The sequence below is a fragment of the Sturnira hondurensis genome, unplaced genomic scaffold (genome assembly GCF_014824575.4).
Source record: "Sturnira hondurensis isolate 20B ecotype Veracruz unplaced genomic scaffold, ASM1482457v3 Scaffold0019006, whole genome shotgun sequence".
Lineage (NCBI taxonomy): Eukaryota > Metazoa > Chordata > Mammalia > Chiroptera > Phyllostomidae > Sturnira > Sturnira hondurensis.
In genome coordinates this window covers 9,293,246-9,310,804 of record NW_028091637.1, presented here as the reverse complement: position 1 = coordinate 9,310,804, position 17,559 = coordinate 9,293,246, and the positions used below count along the sequence as shown (strand labels likewise).

Below are 17,559 nucleotides of genomic sequence, written 5' to 3'. Positions count from 1 at the left end.
GGAGATATGACTTACATAAAGGATATAAATCATCGTCTGTAAAATGAACATACAGAATTGTTGTCAAAATGTTTTATACACACTCATAACATATCATAAATATATAAAATACATATATATGAGAGAACAGTACCTGATACTTGCAAATGTTAATCATTAAGTTTATTGTGAATAGTAAAGAGATCTCTGTATGCAACTATAACTGATAAAAGACAAATATATACAATGTACAGCATTTCAGCAAAAAGTTCATGGGTATTAATGGTAGCAAAAAATTAAATATTACTCACCCATAAGTAGTATGTGAACTGAAGTGCAAAAATGGCAATGCCTTCGTTATCAAAGGATCCAGCTACTGAACGAGAAATGTAACCTGGTACAATAGCAATAAAACAAGCAGCTAAAAGTCCTGCTCCTTGGTTCCAAAGTTCTCTGGTAAGCAGGAAAGTAGATATAGATGTAAGGCCGCTAAAAGTTGGTGCAAGGAACACACATACATCTCTTATGTGAACTGTTATGTTCAATGTATTTAAAATCCAATGGATAAGGCCAGCCGTTATCATCAACCCTGGATAAACCTAGGTTAAAAAAAAAGAGGAAAATTTTAACATATACAATGAGGTAGCTAAAAACACTAACATAAACTCTGTTCTTTATTATTACATATTTTTATAGTAAGTTTGAGTAAGATCTCAAAAACAGTTTGTCCTCCTCACACACTACAAAATTAAATGTTCTTTTGTATTAGATACAAAGAAAATGTTCATATATGGAGAAAAACATTTAAATAAAAAAGAATGATCAGATAGAATGATTATTAACACTGAAAATGTTTTTCAAAAGAAAACTGTGGGTAACTTTCTTATTAATCCCACTATATTTTCACTACAAAATAGGGTCCTAGTCTAAATTACCCTTCAATTTTGCTTGTGTGTAAATAAAGGAATGAGAAAAGAAGAGAAGATGAAGTTATGTGCAATATTATTTAAGTGGTATCTGTAAGTGAGTCTTTCCTCCTTTTAAAACCGAGATTTGGAAAGTAAACAATTCTGGCTAGGAAATGAAAGACTAGTCAGTCTGTGAATTCAAAGATAGTACTTTGGGACTCTGAGAAAGTTGAGCATTTATACCACTTAAAATAACAATTATAATCCTTGTCCTTACTCTGAAAGAGGATAATAAAACATTATGAGGGTCCTCCCTGGCTGGTGTGGCTCAGTGGATTGAGTGCCGCCGGCCTGCAAACCAAAGGGTCACCTGGTGACTGGTGGTCAGGGCCTGGGTTGTGGGCCAGGTCCCCCGTACAGGGGTAGTACTCAAGAGGCAACCACATGCTTATTTTTCTTTCTATCTCCCTCCCTTCCCTCTCTAAAATAAAAATAAAAAATTAAGAGGATCCAAAGTAAATTAAATAGGACATTTTGAGCTATTCATCAGTGATTAAAACATGTATTTACATTTCCATCCTTAACTAAATCCTAAAAGATTTTTTTCTCTATCACTAAAGCCACAAATAATGTCTTAAATTCCCTAGCTATATTATTTAATACTGCAAATTCCCCAGTATCTTTAACCTACTCCCTTGCCTTTTCTCCATCACTTACCACCATTTCACATACTACTTATTTTACTTATTTCATTTACTGTCTACTAACTGAACACCCTCACAAGAATACAAGCTCCAGAATAGCAGAAAAAATTTCCCCAGTACCCCCCAAAATGGCTGGCATAAAATGAATGCTCAATACCTACTGAATGCACAGAAGTAGAATGGAATAAAGAAGCGGGGGGGGGGGGGGGAAAGTGTTGCAATCATTATCATTCTTAAAAATTAAAAATTTGTTTCATTTCACATACAACACCAGGTCCTAGAGTACAGTTTCGTCAGCCATATTTAATGACAATTAATTTCCCCAGTACCCCCCCGCTTCTTTATTCCATTCTACTTCTGTGCATTCAGTAGGTATTGAGCATTCATTTTATGCCAGCCATTTTGGGGGGGGGGGGGAAAGTGTTGCAATCATTATCATTCTTAAAAATTAAAAATTTGTTTCATTTCACATACAACACCAGGTCCTAGAGTACAGTTTCGTCAGCCATATTTAATGACAATTAATTTCCCCAGTACCCCCCCGCTTCTTTATTCCATTCTACTTCTGTGCATTCAGTAGGTATTGAGCATTCATTTTATGCCAGCCATTTTGGGGGGGGGGGGGAAAGTGTTGCAATCATTATCATTCTTAAAAATTAAAAATTTGTTTCATTTCACATACAACACCAGGTCCTAGAGTACAGTTTCGTCAGCCATATTTAATGACAATTAATTTCCCCAGTACCCCCCCGCTTCTTTATTCCATTCTACTTCTGTGCATTCAGTAGGTATTGAGCATTCATTTTATGCCAGCCATTTTGGGGGGGGGGGGGAAAGTGTTGCAATCATTATCATTCTTAAAAATTAAAAATTTGTTTCATTTCACATACAACACCAGGTCCTAGAGTACAGTTTCGTCAGCCATATTTAATGACAATTAAAAGGAATTTTAAAATACCTCTAAAGGTAAGTTAATATATCCATGACAATATGGCAAACTGAGCTGATAACAAAATATAGTCAAAATACAGAGAGGTACTGAATGAAAGTACAAAAAACCCCCTACCCAAACAACAAAGACCCCATTCCACTGCAATGGAGTAAAAACTTTATACTGTTCTAACCACAGAAAAGAACTGAAATCTACATAAAGCAACAATACATAATGACCTTAGTAAATGTTAAACACAGTTGGTTACTCTAACTTGATTTTCCCTCTTGAAACAAGAGCATGAATGTTAGAAGTTGTTTTAGTATAGAGGGACCCGCAGTTTCAGTTCCTGTTATGAACCTAAAGATGCCCCAGGAGTTCAGCTGACAAAAAACGAGATGGCCAACTCAAGGATGCTGACCATAAACGTCTTGCAAGTCCTACATGTAATCTTATGCTAACCAGGGAACCAGCTAACCAAGAAAATAACCTTCTGGATTAAATAACACACAATGAACAATACTTTTCCCCAGGTAAGGAAACAGGATATACGCCTTAAAACTGTGGAAGAAAAGGGGCCACACAATAAACCTGACAAGCTCAGGGAAGCCTGTATGGCAGCCTTACAAACTCAGAGACCTTTTAAGAGTAACCACACAGGATGGTCTGAAATTAAAAACTTTCTAACTGAAAGAAGGTTATGGCAGGTAGTTATGTCCTAGACTGGTATTCTTCCCTAGCAAATGTCAATTTTCACCTTAGCAGAGCCTGTCTTTTTTTTCCTAGCATTTATGAGAACATGTCTTTGAAATGTCAAATTTCCTTTTTCTGAACCTCTCAAAGCACAAGCACTGCAACAGGTGTGACTACAAATTCCCTCACTGTTATTGTTATTATGTTAATTGACTGTTAACTATCCTGTAACCCACCTATAAAAGTGTCTACCATTTTACTTTTCACGCAATCCCAGAAGCATCCCCTCCAACGCCCCGCCCCTTTGCCGTCTCCTGTATCTATCAACAATGATTTTCATGTACCTACTAAGGCCTCCTTCTTTAGATTGTAATGTGTAAAATAAGGTGCAAAACTGCCATTCTCTGGAGCAGTTTCCCAACTCGAAGTTTTGCTTCCCAGCAATTGTTGTGAGTTTGGCTAAAATAAACTCATAAAAATTCTCACAGGTTTTGACGTTTTTACTTTGACCAACAAAGGACAGTTAGCCATGCCTGCCATAAATCGCTAACAGACTTTTTTTGAACACAAGGCAGAAACCAGCTGTTGTGGATCATGCCTGGGCCTGGAGTGGCTTGAACACAAGACTCAGGCTGACATTAAAGATCTGTATGAGGGCCGGAAAGAACACTGCCTGCATACCCACAGCGGCCTTCCCCTGATTCCTTTGTTCTGCTTTCCCTCCCCCTCCTGATAAAAACCCTTGCTTGCATGGAGATGTTAAGAAGATGGGCTTTGGGACAAGAGTCCCCCATCATCTCAGGGGGCTGGCATTTGAATAAGCTGCTTTCCTTCTCACCAACACCTGGCTCATGAGTTTGTCTTTCATTGTGGCCGGCAGCCAGCCAAACCTCCATTCAGCTACACAACAAAAAAGGCACATTTAAACTAAAAAGAGAGGGAACCCTTCAGATGCCAAAAAATAAACAGCAAGTTCCAAGTAGGTACTGATGCTATGGGAGTTCCTACCTCCTCCAAAAAAAGGGGGAAAAGGGCACTTGGGTCTGATACATACCATATGGACTGGAAAGTGGGAGATAATCACTCAACATAGATATAAGAGAAAAGGCCTAACTCCCAGCACAAAGACAATTCCTATTTGTGAAATTAGACTAGACACATTCTTCCTGTTCATTAAGGGATGCAATAAGAAAGTTTTGCATAACATCCAAAGCACTGAATAGAAACAAATGAGAAATATGAAACTCATTCACTGTATGTGTAGATGCTGGTTCCACGTCTGTAACAACTTCAGGTATAAGAAAAAGAAACCTTAAGCTAACATATATATGACCTCTAAAAACTATCTTCAAAAAAGGTGAAACCCCAAAGGGCTCCAGCAAAGGCAAAAGAAAGATTACAGGAATGGTACCAAATACGGGGACACCAAGAATCTCAGAAAACAAGCCTCCAGGGAGGATGAATTCAAGATACAAAGCTGGACACAAACTAGAGTCATCAAATACTAATATATGAAGATTAGTATTGTGACAAGATTAGCAACCCAAAATGCAGATAACAGCCATCTACCAAATCTCTTACCATTCAATATCTTTGCTATTTGCCCCTGGAGACCATCATGACTACATACCTTGTATTTTTATTTCTACTTACGTCAAGGATAAGATAATGTCTCAAATTAGAAACTTACTATCACAGAAAACATATGCTTTCCAAACAGTGTGAACATTTATAAAATCTGCTAAATCCTATGCCACAAATCAAATTTCAAAGTAATAAAAATAAAGGACTTTTCTCTAAACAAAATGTATCTGAACTGTAAATTAAAACAAGATAACAAGGAAATTCTCTTATGCTTAAAGTTAAATACAATTCTCAATAACCCATGAATCAAAAGAAATTATAATGGAAATTAAAATACATCTTGACTTGAATGATTATGAAAATACTACATATCAAATTTAAATAATGTAGCTAAAACACTGAGTAATAGAAATTTTATAGCTTTAACAATACATTAATAACAAAAAATCTGGAAATTATTGAGCAAATTATATCAGAAACTCAGAAAGAAACAGAATAAACTTAAGAAAGTGAAAGAAAATAAAATTAATAAAACAGAATACAAACATTTAATAGTGATAATCAACAAATTTAACAAAATTTAATAAAACTGATAAATTTCTGACAAAAACTGATCAAGAAAAAAACAGTATTAGACATGTATGTCTCCCCAACAGGTGTCTTATATCTTTCATCTTCTCTTCAATACTCTCCTTACATCTCAAATACTAAAAATAATGCCCCTTATATCCTCTTTTGAGTGTAATCATCGCCCATGAACTATGACCAATACTCAATTACCTGGAGTAACTTAGGACAGATCTGGGACAAAAACACCCAAATAACCTAAATTTAAGATACACAGTAACAAGAGATTCCCTCACAGCCTTCACCATTTTGTCAGAAAAAGTGGTAGTATGAGATAACCCCAAGACAGGTGTATATGTTGGAAGTTGGGGGGTAAAGGTGTCAAGAAAAGATACTTAGAAAATTAAATATTAAATCATCAGCCAGAGAAGAGTGTCTAAGTTAAAAACACAAAGTTACAATGATCATCTCAAAAGTTTATGATTTACTCAAAAACTGTAAAATTTTATGATAAAAACATAAATAACTGCAAATATACTTACAGTACCACCTACTATTCTTCCTAGTGGATACCATGCTCTCTCATCGAACCAATTTAAAAATTCATAGAACCCATGAGACGCAAGATGATGTGTTGATCTATAGTTAAACCTAGAGGAAACAAGAAAAAAAAGAAGTGTTATAAAACTGGGTACTAGAAACAGCTCTTTCTAATGTTATACTTCAAATATAATTGTCTCTAATATTTAACACTATGACTATATAAATATCTTTTATAGCAATTTTCCTCAAACCTGAATAACAAATTATTTTCCAAGAAACAGACTCATCCCTCTAATATAACTAAAAGCAAAGTACTCCCTACCCCAATGACTACAAGCCTAGTTATGCTCAATGCCTACAAAACTACTAATGTTCAAATTACCATTTAGCCATTGTTTGGGGTACAAATGGTAGACAGCTGCACTGGAACTTAAAAAACAAGGTGAAAGTACATAAAATTCACTGAAAGGTCAAAGAAGTCAATGGCTCTCAAAAGATTAAGAAGCACTGGCAAAGATAACATCAAAATGAAAACAGCACATTTGATAGTCAACTCCAATCCTACAACCTAAAAATTACAGGCTGAAGACTGTATCACAATAGTATTAAAGCCATAAGAATAAACCATAATAGTACTGTGTAACAGCAATGGAAGACAAGACAAACAGGAAGAAATAAAATTGAAGAAACCACAGCCCAAACTGCAAGCAGAAGGAAACTGCAAATCATGTTTCATTTAAAGCAGCTATGGAGGACAGGAAAGAATCCTTCAGAAATCCTCAGGGTAATGGCATTACCGGCCAGGCAGTGGATCCCCTTCCTCTACCCCTGCCAAGCAAGGAAACGGGCACCAGAAGTATCTGCAGTACATGTTGCCAAGTGAGTAAAAGCAGAACAGTGACGGAAAGAAAGAAGTTGAATGGGAAATCTACACACCCAATATCAGCGTGATATATCCTTCCCAGCAACAAGTCACGACTCTCCTTCCCACAATCACTAGCTGTAAACACTGTTGCGTTTCTAGAAAGACTGATCAAATGAAAAAAAGAAAAACCCAAACAAAACAAATAAAACCCTGCACACACTTAAAAAAAAATCAAACATCTGAGAAAAGTGAGCAACATAAAAGCTAAACATCAAGATCAACTAATGGAATACAACTAATACCATAGGAAACATAAATAAGAATATTGTCAGAGGGCTAAGATGATCCACAATGTTCGAAAGAGGAAGTATAACCTACAGGTTAAGAGTAGAGGTGTCAAGGAGTCATATGCCTGGGTTTGAATATTTCAGTTCTACACTTTACTAGCTTTGCGACCTTGTTTGGGCAAACAACTTATGTTCTCCGTGCTCTAGTTTCTTCATCTGTAAAAGAGGGATAACAATCGTACCTATGACATAAGGTAGCTATGATGAGTAAACAATGTATTTCTAAAGTACTTGATGGCTACTGCTACTATGATAAAATGAAAACATGATTAAAAAAACATATATTTTCCAGTGGCAAAAATGTTCATCAAGATAAAACAAAAGACAGGTTAAATAGTAAAATGTTAAAAAATGAAAAGCAAGTAATTGGAGCCAGCAGTTCTCATCACACCCCCCAAAAACCAAAACACACATACTCATACCAAAAACCCACAAGAAACAGACAGCTGTCAATGAAGGAAACTATCCCTGTGAAGACTCAAGAGAACATATAAGATCTTATAGCAGCACAATAAAGCAAAAAATGGAGAATCACCATGCAGAAATGTTTGCTCAGAAATAGGCTCAGCTGAGACATCTGGAGACAGGTAAAAACAAAGAAGAGAGGAGGCCATCAGTAACAGCCATATGGTAGGTGCCACTGTAGCCCCCAATGGCTTTTGTTGTGGAGGTCCCTAGGCAGGCTTTGCCACTGAGGGCCTAACAGTCCCCATGATAGCCACAGATTCCTTACAGCTTTCACAAAGGAGAACTTCACAGTGTTCACTGGCTCTCTCCTACGTATAGTGCAGTATAGCAAAGACGTGGAAACAACCTAAGTGTCCACTAATAAAATGCAGTATACATACATGTGCGCACACACATATATAGGGATATTACTCTACCATAAAAAAGAAGGAAATCCTGCCATTTGTGACACCAAGGATGAACCCTGAAGGCATTATGCTAAGTGAAATAAGTCAAAGAATGACAAATATTGTGTATGTGGAATGTTCAAACAAACAAACAAACAAAACCCTTCGGTCATAGAGAACAGACTGATGGTTGCCAGAGGTGGAGGGGGCAGGGGATAGGCAGTGGGCAAAATGGGTAAAGGGGATCAAAAGATACAAACTTCCAATTATAGGATAATTAAGTTCTGGGATAGTAATGTATAGAATGGTGACTACAGTTAAAAACACTGCACTGTATATTTGAAAGTTGCTAAGAGATCTTAAAAGTTCTCATCACAAGAAAAAATAATTTATGACTAGGTGTGGTAATGGATGTTAACCAACTTTTAATAATCATTTTGCAACATATACATCTGTTAAATCATTATGCTGTGCACCTAACACTAATACATTGTTATATGTTAATTACATCTCAATAACAAAAAAGAACCCAGGAAAAAAGTTTATAACTGGGGAGAAATCCAACCAAAAACAAACATAAAAGGCATTTGGATTGGCCATACAACTACTCTCTTCCATTACAGTAAACCAGCAATTTTTAAGCAGTGTGCCACAAGAAATTTTTAAAATGTGAAACACCTGACTACACAATGAGAGGCACTGACCTCTTTTTCCTTAGATTGTCAAATAAAGTATGATATAATCAACAAAACAACAGCCATTGGTGTTAATGAATTAAAATTATATCTATTTTGCCAGACTGACAAAATATATATACTTTTTGTTGTGCAGAACTTTTGTACAATACTTTGCAGTGTATAATGCACACTTTTTGCCCAAAGTTTCAGGGAAAAATAAGGATTCATATTATCCTATGGGTAGTACTAATTCCATGTATATATTTTATATATATATACATTTTCAACTCTTTTATTTATTCTTATGTGTTAAAGTATAACTCTAGAAAGCAATAACAATATCTGTATGCAAAATAAAACTCTGGAATATGGTAATCAGTTTTGTTCCTAAATATAAATAAATAAACAATGGAATTAAAGAATTGAAAGATTTTTTTCCCCTGATAGTTTGGGTCAAAAACGTAGGAACCCATTATACATGGCAAAATATGGTAATAAGTTTGTTTGCCATAAAATGAAAAAGGTTGAAAATCACTGTGGCAAGCAACTGAAATATGAATATTCTGTATCTATTAATCTTTAGTTGTACCTTCCTTCTGAGCAACTTTAGCGTGTTCTTTCTCAGCTCTTTGTTCTATCTACATCAAGATCACCGTAGCCATGCATTTCACTGTGCCTTCTTCATGCAGTCCTCTAAAACCTGAACTTCATTCTTGAAGAAGCCTCCTGTAATAGTCCATCCTTCCCTCCCCGCTCCACTTTAATTTGGGCTTTGAAAACATCACACTGGAACCTCTAATTCACTTCACAATATAATATCTTAGGGATTTTTGTGTCAATGGAAGTTAATTGCTAATGGCTTGATTCAAACTGCTACCAATGAACCTTGATTTCCTTAAGAAGGTCATAAGCAGAGATGAATCGTGGGTCTATGGCTATGATCCTGAAATGAAGGCTCAGTAGTCCCAAAGGAGATAGTTGCCTGGTTCTCCACACCTGAACAAGGTACAGCAAAGTCACAGTAAGATCAAAACCATGTTAACTGTGTTTTTGATTGGGAAGGTGCTGTCCATCATGAGTACCTCTCTACAATTAATAAGGAGTACTACATACACCTCAATGTTCTTTGTTGATTGAGAGATGCAATGCGATGAAAACGGCCACAGCTAGGGGCAACTGGTAATCAGCAGCTTCATCATAAAAAACCTGCTAATGCATCACATCTCATATAGAGTTTTTTTGCGAGACATCAAATCAACCAGGTAACTCAGCCTACTACAGACCAAATTTGGTGCCCTGTGACTTCTGGCTTTTCCCAAAACTAAAATTAGCTTTGAAAGGGAAGAGATTTCAGACTGCTGATGAGATTCAGGAAAATACGAAGGGGCAGTTGATGGCAATGCCAACAAAGGATTTTGCTGAGTGTTTTGAACAGTGAAAAAGACACTGGGAGAACTGTGTGAGGACCCAAAATACCTACTTTGAAGGGGACTGAGGTGCCATTGTCCTATATACAATGTTTGTTGTATCTTGTACCTTCTTTAATAAGTCTCCATTTTTTCAATAGTATGTGGCTGGATACTTTCTGGACACCCCACATAAATAATTGTAATAAAATTTAAATACACACATATATATGATTTATATAATTATATACACTAATAACCTAATGTTTATATAAATTTCATTATGGAAAATTTCACACACACACATATTCTCATGCATACAAGTTAGTTTTTCCCCAAATAAAACTAGGTAGACTGAGAAATGATGTATTAAAGGTTAGGAGTCACCAATAAAAGTATGATAAAAGAGAAACACAAGTGGTAAAATTACAGCTACCTTAAAATAGTCTAAGAACATTATCAGGTTTTATAAATGTCTTTTATTAATAGAGCAACTTTCAGTATTTTTACTTTTACTAAAACTTTTTGAAACAGGTGTGACAAAGAGATAATTATTAAGCACAGACAGACAGTAGATACGAGGCTGATTGTGGTCTCCTCTACTTTTGCTTTGGCTTTTTCTTAATAGCTTTTAAAAAATGAATGTCTCCCTGCAATTCTCTTGACCCAACCCCAGAGCTGCGATTCCAATAATGTGGGCAGAACGACTTACTAAGACAGACAAGATAATTTTCATATGGATGTTTTTCAATTCTGAAAGGGGCATAAAAATATGAAAAGCAAACTGACTGGTTGAAGATGTATGGAGAAACTGGGGATGAAAGTAAAATTCGATTTTTTTAATTTCATAAAGGAAGAAAATAGCCATATTACAAATTAAAAGATGTCTTGGAGACCCACCTTTTTCCTGCAACATATATTAACAAGACCTAAAGTGTCAGGTGGCCAGTCAAAGACACGACATTTTTAACTGCCTTTCTCTGTAAAGACTTTGTTTCTGCAAGTCATAAGCCTTTTAAAAAAATCCCTGTAAATGCCATAGTTTGTATCTTCTTCATCCCAACAAACCCTTCGAAAGCTAAGAAAAGTTTATATGCTTGATTTAGGAGGAAGAGACTACCTCTTAAAGAAGTAAGACAAGATTAAATGATAGAATCCTATTTATTAAAAATGGTTTTATTTCATGGGTTCTAGTATCAACATATAACTAAACTATACTGTTTCCTCAGAAAAAGAAAAAAAGTACCAACACACTTGTAAACTAGGGTTGCCTTTGCTGTTTTACTTCTAAGAATCTTGTTGAAGACTTAGCCACTTGATACATTTGGTTTAGATTATTTCATCTCACATTATATTGAAACACCTAATGTACATTCAAAGCAACAATGAAATATCATGACTATGTACTGAAGCAAAATATCACAACATACCTTTAACCTTAAGGGTTAAAAAAATAATTACGCCTCAACCCTAAACTTAACCTGCTCCTTTTCTATCTTCGAGAAGAAATCTTTGAGATGGGAAACAGTTTTCTATGTTTAATTAACGTTTCCAGTTCTCTATAAATATATGGCCCTGGCCCTGGCCAGGTAGCTCAGTTAATTAGTGTTACTTGGATACATAAAGGTTGCAGGTTCGACACCAGGTCAGGGTGCATACAAGAATCCACCAACGAAAGCATCAGTAAGTGGAACACAAATTGATGTTTCTTTTTCTCCCCCTCCCTCCCTTTCTCTAAAATAAAAAAGGGGTGGGGGCACTGTACCTGAAAAAATAAAATTAGAAAATGTCTAAAAATAAATTAAGTGGGAGAAAACAGTGTATTGTCAGCCTTAATGCTATGACCAACCTGAAAGCACCTAAAATCCTTGTGACTAGATGCCCAGTCCCTAACAGGCTGCAGACATATACTGGTCCATGGACTGGGGATTGGAGAGCCCTGATTTACACCATCACTTCATTGGCCAGTACTAGTGAAATGACCCCACCCATGTGCTCAGAAAAGAGATTAACAGCACTAATGGCTACCATATATACAGGATGGGGCAAACGTAGATTTACAGTTGTGAGTACACAAAACAGTTTATTACTGTATTACTAATTATTGATTATTTTCCACATGAACAACTACAAACCTACTTTTGCCCCACACTATATACTGTGCCATTATGTAGATGAAGCAAAATTTATTAGTTTGTGTAATACAATCCTATTTAGGCCAAAGACTTAAAAGGTCATGTGTGCATGTATATTTACATAAATATTTCAAAGGCTGCGTACCCTTTAAAGAAATCCTACTGGGGTAACAATACTTATAACTGATCCAACAGACTTTTAAAAAAGGCTGTAACAAGAGACAAGGAAGGACACTATATAATGATTAAGGGAGCAATCCAACAAGAGGATATAAAACCCTTGTAAACATTTATGCACCCAAAACAGGAGCATCTAAATATGTAAAGCAAATCCTGATGGACATATAAGGAGAGAAGGACATTGAGATAGTCAATAATAGAAGAATTAAACACCCCATTGACATCAATGGATAGATCTTCCAGACAGAAAACACAGAAATGGTGACTTTAAATGACACTAGATCAGAAGGATTTAATCTATATCTCCAGAGCATTTTACCCCAAAGCAGAACATGAATTCTTTGCAAGTGCAAATGGAACATTTTTAGAACCAAACACATGTTAGGACACAAAATAAAACTTAATAAATTTAAGATTGAAATCATATCAAATATCTTTCCTGACCATGATGGTATGAAACTAGAAATCATTAAGAAAATAACTGAAAACACTCAAAGACATAGAGGCTAAATAACATGTTACTAAACAATAAATGAGTTAACAATAAGGTCAAAGTAAAAAATACCTTGAAACAAATGAAAACAAGAAAGAACACAACCCAAAATCTATGACACAATGAAAGCAATCCTAAGTGGGAAATCCACAGCATTACAGAACCTGCCTGAAGAAACAAGAAAAACGGAATCAAAATCAGAAATGAAAGAGGAGAAATAACTGACACCAAAGAAATATAAAAAACTGTAAGAAATTACTATGAAGCACTATATGCTAACAAATTGGACAATCTGGAAGAAATGAATAAATTCCTAGAAAATACAATCACCTAAAACTGAATCAGAAAGAATCAGAAAATCTGAATAGACAGGATACAACTAGTGAAATTGAAGCAGTAACCAAATAAGAAACTCCCAACAAAAGTCCTAGACCTGATGGTTTCACAGGTGAATTTTACCAAATACTCAAAGAAGAACTGACACCTATTCTTCTCAAACTATTCCAAAACATTCAAGAAACAGAAGATTCCCACATTCATTTTACAAGGCCAGCACTATTAGCTTAATTACAAAACCAGATAAAGACACCACAAGGAAAAAAAATTATAGGCCAATATCCCTGATGAACACAGATGCTAAAATCCTCAACAAAATATTCAAAAACCAGGTCCAGAAATACTTTAAAAAGATCATACATGATGATGATCAAGTGGGATTTATTTTGGAATGCAAGGTTGGTACATTATCCACAAATAAATAAATGTGATACACTACATAAACAAAAATGAAGGGTAAAAACCACATGATCTTATCAACAGATGCAGAAAAGCATTTGATAAAACCCAGCACCCACTTATTATAATAACTCTCAGCAAAACAGAATAGAGGGAGCAAACCTCAACATAATAAAAGCCATATATGACAAACCCACAGCCAACATCATGGTCAAGGGGCAAAACCTACCAGCTTTTCCCTTACAATTGGGAACAAGATAGGGAATTCCACTCTCGCAACTCTTATTTAACATGGTACTAGAAGTCCTAACCACAGCAATCAGACAAGAAGAAAAAAATAAAAGGCATCCAATGTGGAAAGAAAGAAATACAACTGTCATTTCTAGATGACATGACACTCTATATACAGGACCTTACAGATTACACCAAAAAACTAGAATTGATAAACTAATTCAGTAAAGTAGCAGGATACAAAAATAAATATCCAGAAATCAGTTGGATTTTTGTATATCAACAATGAACCATCAGAAAGGTAAATTAGAAAACCATCCCATTCACAACTGCTTCAAAAAGAATAAAATAGCTAGGAAAAAATTTAAACAAAGATGTAAAAGACCTGTACTGGAAAATTATAAGACACTGAAGAAAGAAACCGAGGAAGATAAAATAAGTGGACCCATTTACTGTGTTTGTGGATAGGAAGAATTAACATCATTAAAATGTACACACCACCCAAAGCAATCTACAGATTCAATGCAATTCCTATCAAGATACCAATGGTGTATTTCACAGAACTAAAACAAATATTCAAAAAATTTATATGGAACCACAAAAGACCCCCAAAACAACAGAGATCTTGAGAAAGAAGAATAAAGTTGGAGGAATCACACTCCTATCAAACCACACTACAAAGCCACAGTAACTGAAACAGCATAGTACTGGCATTAAAACAGACATATATATCGATGGAACAAATCAGAGAGCACCCAGATATAAATCCATGCCTGTACAATCAACTAATATTTGACAAAGGAGGCAAAAACATACAACACGGTAAAGATAATTTATTCGATAAATGGTATTGGGAAAATTGTATATGTGCAAAAAAGTAAAACTAGACCACTTTTTTACACCATACAGAAGAATACACTCAAAATGGATCAAGGACTTAAATGTTAGATTCAAAACCATAAAAATCCTAGAAGAAAACCTAGGCAGTGAAATCTCAGACATTTCTCATAACAATATTATTTCTAATATATCTCCTTGGGCAAGGGAAACAAAAGAAAAAATAAATGGGACTACATCAAAAAACTAAAAAGTTTTTTGCACAACAAAGAAAACCACCAATAGAATTCAGACAACTCAATGAATGGGAGGAACCCATTCACCAATGATACATCTAATAAGGAGTTAATATCTAAAATGTATTAAAAACTTATCAACCCCCAATAATCCAAATAAAAAATGGGCAAAGGACTGGAACAGATACTTCTCCAAACAGGACATGCAGATGGCCAAAAGACGTAAGATGCTCAACATCACTAATCATTAGAGAAATGCATATTAAAACCACAATGAGATATCACCTCACACCTGTCAGAATGGCTATCATCAATGTTGGTGAGGATGTGAAGAAAAGGGAGTCTTCATGCACTGTTGGTGGGAATGCAGATTGGTGCAGCCACTGTGGAAAGCAGTATGGAGTTAGCTCAAAAAATTAAAAATGGAACTACCTTATGACCTTATGATTCCACTTCTGGGCATTTATCAGTGGAAATCCCAATAACTAATTCAAAAGAATAAGGCACCCCTATGTTCACTGCAGCATTATTTACAATAGCAATGATTTGAAAGCAGCCCAAGTGTCCATCAGTAGATGAGTGGATAAAAAGAGCTGTGGTATATTCACACAATGGAGTACTACTTGATCACAAAAAGAGGGAGATCTTACTATTTATGACAGCATGGATGGACCTAAGAATATTATGGTAGGTTAAATAAGCTAGTCAGAAAAAGACAAGGAATCTAATGAACAAGCAAAATAGTAACAGACTCAGAGAGCAGGCTGACAGCCAGTGTGTATGTGTGGGGGCGCAAACGGGGGTGTATGGAGGGATTGAACAAAAAAGAAAAAAAAATCTCATAGACAGGGACAACAGTGTGGTGACTGCCAGAGGGAGGTGGATGGAGGAAGGTACAGGCAGAATAAATGGTGATGGGCAAAGACTTGACTTGGGGTGGTGAACACATAATACAAGGTACAGGCTTGTTTTACACCAGTCTGTCTTCCAATCATAGACAAGCCTGCCCCACAAATGTTAAAGGACTACTTTGGGGAATATTGAATGATAACATGAAAATATTGTCTACTATCATTTGTTTATTTGGTATATCAAAAAGAAAAGTAGAAAGGATGGGAAACTATTTTGTCTCACAGAATTTTTCCTTCTTTCTTTTAAAACTAAGTTTATAGGAACTAGGAATTTCTGTATGACCTAAAAAAAAAAGCCAGTTCACTTTTATAAGATGGATATTACACATGGATAAAAAACCTTATCTGATAGAAAGCAAAGCCTCAGTTTCATGAAAAGACAACGCAAGACAGATATGTTAACAGGTTAATTCTGTTGTCCACTGTTGTAACATCTTCCAAGAGATGGTCTTCATTATTAATCATAATCTATCAGAATTTTGATTTGAACAAATTACTTAGGAGATTTAAAGTTTAACAATAAGTTCTGCATCTCTTCCTCTTTCCCTTGTTATTACGTATTTTCTAATAACACAGGAATGTCAAGTATGGTCATTTTTCTTTTAACAAATTTAAAAATAACATTTTACCGTTTATCCCATTTTCCTTAAAACTTTAACCTGTCTTGTTACTGACAAACAAAAAGATTATTCATATAGCAATTTCATAAATGAAAAAATCTACTGAGACTTATTTTTTCTATCTTATGAAGTCATTCTCGCTAAGGGAAAAAATGCCAAAAAACCTGTAGGGGTGTGTAATTTGTAGCTCATTTTGCATTTCACTTAGGTTATTCAAGTAATATGTCACACTATCTAAAAGTGGAGTCTCTACCCTAAGTGAATCAACTGAAGCTTACCTACCTTCTTCATTGCATAATTCTAATACTTAACTAGTTTGATTGTCTCTTTTCTCTCTAGCATTAATCTAAGTTTTATGTAAAACAAAAAGTCTTTTCTTATTTCTTCAAATATAGTAGCAAAACTGTAGTATGAAGACACAAGAAGAAAAAGCACACTGTCTTTTTTAAAAAGGTACTGGCTTTATGGAAAAGATGTATGTTTCTAAGTTCAGAGTTCCACATTTGCTTCCTAAAGACCTCTGTTTAACCATGATCAGCTTTATTAGAATAAGAAAATCTATGCCAAGCTACATAAAACCGTGGCTCTTTCCTAAAGGAGACCATCTGAAAACTAAGATGCCAAACATGACACACCTCACCAAGGCCAACCACCTCAAGGTTTGTACCCTAACTTCTGTCTCTTAAACTAACCTCTGTCCAAACTCTCTAGATTATAATCCAGCAAATAAATTTCCGAAAACCCAAATTTTCAGAAATCACACAGTTCTCCCAATAATAGATATCACAGTTGCTCTGAGAGAAAGCATAGTATCTGCACACCAACATTGTGAACTATGCCTCCATTCGGGGCAACATACAGAGACAGGTGAGTGCAATGTCTTCCTCCTCTAAAATCAGAGATGGATGATTGCAATGAGAGATGGGGAAAGAGAATCAGTATGATGCCTGAACTGTTTTAAGAAAAAGTACATAAAGAAGCTGAGAATCTAAACATTGATTCCCTTATACTTGCCCATGCCCCTAAATCTCTTGGCTAAAATTATCTTCAAGTATACTGAAGTCAAGGCTTAGTCTTCATTTTTCTCTTTTCCCTGTTACCTCTCCTCTTTTCCATCATCCAT

General features: G+C 35.4%; 1 protein-coding gene across 1 annotated transcript in view; it reads right to left on the bottom strand.

Annotated features, from left to right (window-relative positions):
* STT3B (STT3 oligosaccharyltransferase complex catalytic subunit B) overlaps positions 1–17,559 on the bottom strand; it is a 92,588-nt gene that overhangs the window by 49,066 nt on the left and 25,963 nt on the right. Inside the window, exons 2-3 of the mRNA XM_037070845.1 lie at positions 5,909–6,017; positions 291–578 (exon numbers count right to left, since the gene is read on the bottom strand). Of these exons, the coding sequence (XP_036926740.1) occupies positions 291–578; positions 5,909–6,017 (397 nt within the window). The remainder of the gene's footprint in view (positions 1–290; positions 579–5,908; positions 6,018–17,559) is intronic.